The sequence below is a fragment of the Tupaia chinensis genome, unplaced genomic scaffold (genome assembly GCF_000334495.1).
Source record: "Tupaia chinensis unplaced genomic scaffold, TupChi_1.0 Scaffold000634_1, whole genome shotgun sequence".
NCBI classification, from domain to species: domain Eukaryota; kingdom Metazoa; phylum Chordata; class Mammalia; order Scandentia; family Tupaiidae; genus Tupaia; species Tupaia belangeri.
The window spans coordinates 1,119,730-1,128,098 of NW_006160154.1; the positions used below are offsets into that span (position 1 = coordinate 1,119,730).

The 8,369-nt window shown below is 36.0% G+C and overlaps 1 protein-coding gene across 4 annotated transcripts in view; it reads right to left on the reverse strand.

Annotated features, from left to right (window-relative positions):
• Positions 1-8,369, reverse strand: part of ZDHHC20 (zDHHC palmitoyltransferase 20) — a gene marked incomplete at its 5' end in the record, with an annotated part of 60,984 nt that overhangs the window by 51,813 nt on the left and 802 nt on the right. For all 4 annotated transcript variants that reach the window (XM_006159516.3, XM_027776156.1, XM_006159515.3 and 1 more), the window contains 1 exon segment: positions 2,269-2,372. In XM_006159516.3, the coding sequence (XP_006159578.2) occupies positions 2,269-2,372 (104 nt within the window).

Sequence of the window (8,369 nt, forward strand, 5' to 3'; positions counted from 1 at the left end):
TAGGGAAAGGAAAATAAGAGAGAACATAAAGAAAATATCCCTGTCCTCACAAAATGTATGATTTAAAAAAGTGATGCACATATAACAGTTCTACTCCTAGATAACTACCCAACAGAATGACATATATTCTTGAAGAGACTTGCGCTACATAACAGATAGCGGCCCTGTTTATAATAGCTAAACTGGAAGCTATTCAAATGCCCATACACAGACAAAATAAATCGTGTTACATATTACAATTGATTACAATAATGAAAATGAATGATCTAAAATTATATGCAACAACACAAATGAATCTCACAAACAGAATGTTAATGAAAGAAGTAAGCCACACAAGCTTACATGACTGGACTAAATGCACTACCACATGGCTCCATTTACATTAACTACAAAAATAAGCAGAACTAATTTGTGGCGTTAGAAGGCAGGAGAGTAATTTCCCATGGAATGGGTGACTAGAAGGTTGCCTGAGGGGAATGATGAGGGGCTGAAAATGTTGTTTTCTAACTGGGTGGTTACAGAAGTGTGTTCAATTTGTGAAATTTCATCAAGTATATACCCATGATACATACTTTTCTGCATATGTATTCTTCATTAAAAAGTTAAATGGAAGTTGATAATTACTTTGAAACACATCTATAACTTGTAATGAATTTCGGAAATTTAACCTTAAGGGAAACATTTATATTATCATCATCATCATCTAATATAAGTGCTAACCACGTGGCAGGTATTATGTTAAAAGCTTTGCTCGGGTAGCATGGTGGTTAAGGGTGCTGGACTCCCAAACGACCAACTGCAGTTCAAGTCCCAGACCTGGCGGCTTACTTTCTCTCCTCTCCCTCTGGTCAAATTAGAATAAATAAATAAAATGATTGTTAAAAAAAAAAAGCTCTGCTTGGCTAAATCTTACTTAATCCTCACAAATATTCTACAGAGATACAGACAGGATTGTTAGCTCCATTTTCTGATGATAAAACTGAAGCGTGGGAGAGATTAAGTAATATGCCAGGACAGAAAACTAAACTCAGATAACTAACTCCACAAAATAATTTTTAAAGCCATCTTGCTATATAAAATTTTTGCTAAAATAATTCTGTTGTTACGTCAAGGCAAGAAAGATACACTGTGGTCATAAAATTTAATCCACATAAATGTTTATCTACACTACTTTCCAAATAGAACCTCCAATTAGAAGAAACACTAATCTTATTAAGATGTAGTAAGCAATACCCTAGACAATTTGTTTACCACAATCAAAAAACTTTCTTTAGTTGTAGCAATTTGTTCCTAAGAAAATATAAATGTTGAAAGCTTCTAAACATAAACTCTACTTCCCTAACTCAATCCTGCCCATGAAGACCTGACTCCAGAAATGTTAAGTTGGTCTTTAAGGAAACACAGCATGGCAGAAAAGTATAATTAAACTCCTCCCAAACGACCAACTGCAGTTCAAGTCCCAGACCTGGCGGCTTACTTTCTCTCCTCTCCCTCTGGTCAAATTAGAATAAATAAATAAAATGATTGTTAAAAAAAAAAAGCTCTGCTTGGCTAAATCTTACTTAATCCTCACAAATATTCTACAGAGATACAGACAGGATTGTTAGCTCCATTTTCTGATGATAAAACTGAAGCGTGGGAGAGATTAAGTAATATGCCAGGACAGAAAACTAAACTCAGATAACTAACTCCACAAAATAATTTTTAAAGCCATCTTGCTATATAAAATTTTTGCTAAAATAATTCTGTTGTTACGTCAAGGCAAGAAAGATACACTGTGGTCATAAAATTTAATCCACATAAATGTTTATCTACACTACTTTCCAAATAGAACCTCCAATTAGAAGAAACACTAATCTTATTAAGATGTAGTAAGCAATACCCTAGACAATTTGTTTACCACAATCAAAAAACTTTCTTTAGTTGTAGCAATTTGTTCCTAAGAAAATATAAATGTTGAAAGCTTCTAAACATAAACTCTACTTCCCTAACTCAATCCTGCCCATGAAGACCTGACTCCAGAAATGTTAAGTTGGTCTTTAAGGAAACACAGCATGGCAGAAAAGTATAATTAAACTCCTATGTATGCCAGTGGATAGTATGTAAGAATAGGCTGATGACTCACATGCACAATACAGAGTTACTGAGCAAGTTTATGAATGGAAACAGAACAAATGCACTATGTAAAGTTTTTAACAAAGGTAACACAAGGGAAAATAAGTCTATAATCAATTAAAGCATTTGATAATTTACTAACATTAAATTTACCTCTTTGGAGGGGGAAGCGGGAGATGTGAAAATTGTCATCCAATAGGACCATACAAACATGACAAAGAACAGATGGAAAGCCACAAGGTAAACAACGGTCTTTCCTGGTAAATAGAAACAAATAACATTTCATTGAATCCAGGTGAAAACAGGAAAAAGCATTACATTAAAACTCAATACTTGGGTCAAGAGGCCTAATATAATAAAAAAATTTAATTGAAACTTATTGAAACATTGAATATTTAAACTTCGTTGTATGTACAATGTAACACTGATAGATATGAACAAATATTCTGTTCCTGCATTTAAGGGTTATCAGCCTAATTTATAAGCAAAGACTACAGCCTGAGATTGATTTGATTTTAAGTTGTCAAAGATTTAAGTCAAAACACTTCCTTCACTTACTATATTTCAAGTTCTCCCTAAAAGTTAATTTTAAATGACTTAATCGTTTAAAACAGAATCCACCACTATGAACAGTGAGTCCAAGGAACTATAAACTGAAAAGAAACAGAGTACGTTAGCATCATCATGAGTAATGAGTCATTTTGAAACACTCAATATATTATTTGGAAAAAGAATCCTAAATTTCATTTTCCTGTTCAACACAGGCTAACAAGAAAAATTTTTTGCCATTGATTACCTATCATAACTGTTAACCATGTAAATTAGCGTAACATTCTAACATCTTGCTCTCCCAGGGTTAACTCACTGATAAAACTTGAAGCTCTTTGTAGTCCTCTATAGCTTTTTTATTTGAAAGCAGTGGGACTGGTTTCCATAGGAAGCTAGAACTACCTTCCAGGTACTCTTTTTAGTCTGGAATGCAGAACCATAAGCCCGCCGAAGATAATGAAGGGAGGCCTTCAAAAAGTGCATGGAAAAATGTACATCATGGGAAAAACTACACATGAATTGCAAAAAATTTTTGCGCAAAATAAACTTTTACTTTAACTGTATTTTCCCACAGACTTTTAAAAGTCTCCTTGTAAAATACAGATAAGGATAATAGTCTAAAATTCTAATTTTTGAAGTTCTGATCAAATGTGTTTTCTTCCACAAAAATCTTGTCCATTCTTGGGGCCAGCAGTCAGCGTAATGGCTATGTTGCTGGACTCGCACGTAGTCGGCCGCGGTTCGAGTCCCAGACCCAGTGGCTTAAACTCACACCGGGCGCGTGTGCGTGCATGCCCAGGGTCCCGAGAGGAGAATGGAGGAGAAGGGATTGCGGTGTGGCCATCCCCTCTGGGGGGTGATTTCTCACTTTCTGTCTCTCTGTCTGTCTCTGTCTGTCTGGTGAGCGCACGCACCCTGTAGCAAAAACCTCTTCAAAAAAAAAAAATCTTGTCCATTCTTTGAGAATTCATAACCCTTTCCTCATAATGTACTCCAAGTAGCTTAGCTTAGGTTTCAATTAAAGCACTTGCTTCAATAAAGATAGTAGCTTAAAAATGAATAATACATGTAAAACACTTAGAACAGTGCCTGGTACATAATGATCAATAAATACTAGCTGCTGTAATTATTATTATCCTCGCACCTTATTCTTTTCCTCTAATTTTTTTTTTTTTTTTTTTGGTGCATTTGCTACTTCAATGTTTTTCAAGCTGAAGGAGTGGTAATATTTTCACTGGTTTGCTATGAAATGAGAAAAAATTAAGAATGTAGTGGGCTCGGGCCAGTAGGTGGCGCAGTAGTTGTAGTACTGGACTCCACATGGCCAACTGTGGTTTGAGTCTCACACCGGTGGCTTGAAACTGATGCCAGTGAATGTGCATGCATGCCCCCAATCCCAAGAGAGGAGAATGTTGGAGAAGGGACTTTGGCATGGCCACTCTCCCAGGGTGATCTTTCACTTTCTCTGTTTCTTTCTGTGTCTCTAGGGAATGCATGAGCCCTATGGCAAAATTCTCTCTTAAAAAAATTAGAATGTAGTGGGCTCAGCTTTGGTAGCTCAAGCTAGTTGATGCTGCTACTTACTAGGCAGGCTGACGTCACATGGGAAGGTCCCAGGTTCTAATCTTGGCACATCCTAAAAACTAGGCACAGTGGTAAACGCCTGTAAGCACCAACTATTCTAAATGCTAAGATAAGAGGACTGTGACAAAGCAAGACTGTTTTATATTTTGTTTTGCTTTTCAATTTTGCCAAAGGTTGTATGCTTTCACCAAAGACAGAGAGAGAAAGGGAAAGTGAGAAAACACCTCACTCCCACGGAAAATGGTTCACACTGCAATCCCTTCTTTTCCATTTCTCCCTCCTTTCAGGATTTTGGGCATGTATGAATAAGTGTCCAGAATTATTCAAACTCTAGGTCTGGGACTTGAACTGTGCAGTTGCATTAACCACCAGTCCACTAGCTGGTCCAAGACCCTGTGTTTAATTAAAAACCAAACTAAAAACAAAAACAAAAAATCTAACAATGTGGTGACATTTTAATAAAGCCAATATGTGGAGCCAGCAGATGGCATGGTAGTTGAGGCACTGGACTCCCACGTGCATGGCTGACCATGGTTCAAGTTCCGGATCTGGCAGCTTGCTTTCTCACTTCCCCTCTCTGTCTCTTTCTCTCTGGTGAGCAAATGTACCCTATAGCAAATTTTAAATACTAACAAATAAAATTAAATAAATAATTATTTTAAAATACTATTAAAAAAAAAAGCCAATATATATTCAAGTATTGTCCTTCTTCTAGCCTGAGGTTATTTTTCCCTTATATGTTTGGTTAGAAAAAAGTTTGTTTGGGGCTGGCAGGTGGTGTGATGGTTAAGGGCACTGGATTCCCACGTGGCTGACCATGGGTCGAGTCCCAGACTTGGCTTGCTTTCTCACTACCCCCCCCCACTCTGTCTGTCTCTGGCCAAATTAAAATAAGTAAACAAATAAATAAAGTTAAATAATTTTTTAAAAATACTGTATTTGTTTAAAAAAAGTTTGTTCTTTTTAAATGAAATAATAATGATAAAAAATTGACTCCCCTGTTGAAAACTAACATTTTTTTTCCTAAAATTGTACTGGCCATGTCTGATCTCACATAACAGAAACCTCAGTCACACAGCTAGCTGATACAGGAACCCAGGTTCAAATGACACCTCACGCCTCATAGCTAATTGGTATAAATACTTCCAATACTAGCTCCTAAAATTTCTTTCAAAGCAAATTCCTTCTGTTTTCACTGCCAGTGCATAGTTCACAAATTGTTGCCTATTCCTTTGTACTGCTTCAAAAGTCAACTGGCCTCCATACTTCCAATCTTTTTTGTTTCTGATCCATCTAAACAGCTAGTGTCAAATGGGTTGCTTCAGAGTTTCTTCTCCCTGTTGGTTGTTAAATTCTTAGAAAATAACTCTGTCTGTAAGACCAACACATTCTAATAAAACTCTGGGACTTTCTAGCCACCATATTTAACTACAGCTATTCAAATTACCACTCTGACCTACTAGAAGCCTCTTTGAAGACATGTTATCATATGTCTTCTAGACTATACAGTGTCTTGTAAGGTTCTCCAGTTTATACTCACTGACACTCAGAGAAGTGAATATATTCCCAAAGGTCACTTAATTACTAAATGATATAGCCAGAATTTTAACCCTTATATTTTCTTCACTATTAAAGCCATCATCCTTAACACATTCTACTTCTGAGACATCTGATTACAGGATAAAATTCTAAGCATGCCTTCCTTCTACTTTTAAATATGCTTTTTTCACTTCCTCTAATACTGTCATACACACTGAAAATTCTGGTTTTTCAAAATCTGTACACTCTACTTGCCAGTTCCCTCCAGGTTGAATTCCATGTTCTACCCAACGAGCACAGTGTCAATACTTCACTTATTTTTCCTGTGGAAAGCATCCACAAGTTTCATCTTCTACTGTTACCCCAACACTGAGGCCATTTATCAACTCTTCATTGTTGTCTTCTATTAGCTCACTTCTTTTATTTATATTTTTGCCTGGCCCCCATATTTAGTCATTTGTCATTATTCATCTATATATGATTGTATAAGTTTGAGATAAATGGTAAACTTGAAGTACTTGAAACTTCTGAATCACTTATTTACAACTTAGAATGTAAAACAATACAGTCTCCCAATATTTTTAAAGACATTTAATATATTTGTAGAGTATTTCTTCTTTCCATGAGAATAAAATAAAATAGTTTTGTTTTAAAATACATTAATTCTTGGGTCAGCAGGTGGTGTGGTAGACTCCTACATGGTCAATTGGATTGGATCCCATACTTGATGGCTTGAAAAATCACGCCAGACATGTGTGTGCATGTGACCAAAATCCTGAGAGGAAAAATGAAGAGACGGGATTGTAGGTGTGGTCATCTCCCCTGTGGGGGGGTAATAATTTCTCACTTTTGTTCTCTCTGTGTCTCTCCAGTGAGTGGATATGTCCTATGGCAAAACTTTAAAAAAATACAATAAAAAGACATTAATTCTCAAATTTAAAAGGTAGGTAAAATAAATGAAAGCTCTTATCACAATACTCAAAGTATAGAAAGATTCTACCAGATGGTAATGATTAAACTATGAGTAAAGAATAATATAACATATTGCTGTTAAATAAGTTCAAATTAATGTGACTGAAAATGCAAACTTCTGTACACATACATATATATGCTACAAATTACTGGTTACAAGTAATATCTGAAGTAATTTTTGGGGGGGTTGTTAGAGGGTACATGCACTAGACAGAGAAACACACAAAAGAAGAGGGAGAGAAGAAAGCATTTCTATGAGGAATGGTCACATTGCAATTCTTTCTTCATTGTCTCCCCCTTTTCAGATTTTGGACACACATGCATACTTGCATGGCGTGTTTCCCAAGCCACCAGGTCTGGGACTTGAATTGTGCAATTGGCCATATGGGATCTGGCTGTCTTAACCACAAAGCCAGCTCAAAGAAAAATCTTTTTTTTTTTTTAAGAATTATTCAATTATTTATTATTTTATTTTTAAAATTTGCTATAGGGCATATATACTCACAAGGGAAAGACAGAGAGGGAGAGAAAGGGAAAGTGAGAAGGCAAGTGGTCAGGGTCAGGACACAAACTGTGGTTGACCATGTAGGAGTCCAGTGCCTTAACCATTATGCCACCTGCTGGCCCCTCAAAACAAAACCTTAATTAAGCAAATTAAATCAAAATTGACCAAAAAACCCTACAACACAAAGTTTCTATTCAAAAGTCACCTGTAACAATTTTAATAAACAATTTAATCAAAAGGCTCTTTGAGAGATAAGCAAGAAAACAGTACCAAGAGATAATGATACACGTTAAAAGTTCTTTTAAAGACCAGCAGGTGGTGTGGTGGTTAAAGAGCTGGACACTTCCACATGGTCGACCACAGTTCGAGTCCCAGACCTGGTGGCTTGCTTTCTCACTTTCCTTCACTCTATCTGTATCTGTTTAAAAATAAATAAATAAATAAATAAATAGATGGATGGATGGATAAATAAATCATTTTAAAAAGTTCTTTTTATAAAAACTCTAATTCTCTTTCTGTACCTGTGCTTCTTTTTTTTTAAGAGAGATTTTTGTTAAAAGCTGTGTGCTCTTGCCAGAGAGACAGAGACAGATAGAAAGATAGAAAACAAGAAGTCACCCCTGCAACGGAGATCACTATGACACAATCCCTTCTCCTCTTGGGATTTTGGGCACACATGCATGCATGCACACACGCCCAGCCTGAGTTTTACAAACCACAGTCGACTATGTGGGAGTCCAGTGACATAAACATCTGCTAGTCCCTGTATCTGTACTTTTAATGAAAAAAAGAAACATAAGCCTACCAAGATCAAGTCTATGTTTATTATGTGACTGACAAATTAAACTTAAAGGCAACTTGAGATTTACATGTTTAATGCTTAATTAATCTCTAAGTATTATTAGTAGCTTTTATTAGTAGTTACTAAGTATTTATTAGTTTTAAACTGTTCAACTGTTTTAAAAATTCACCGGATTTTTATGTGAAATCAAATTTTATTTATTTATTTATTTGGAGAGGTTTTTGCTATAGGGCACATGTGCTCACCAGAAAGAGAGAGACAGAGAGACAGAAAGCGAGAAATAACACCCCACCCCGGGGGGAG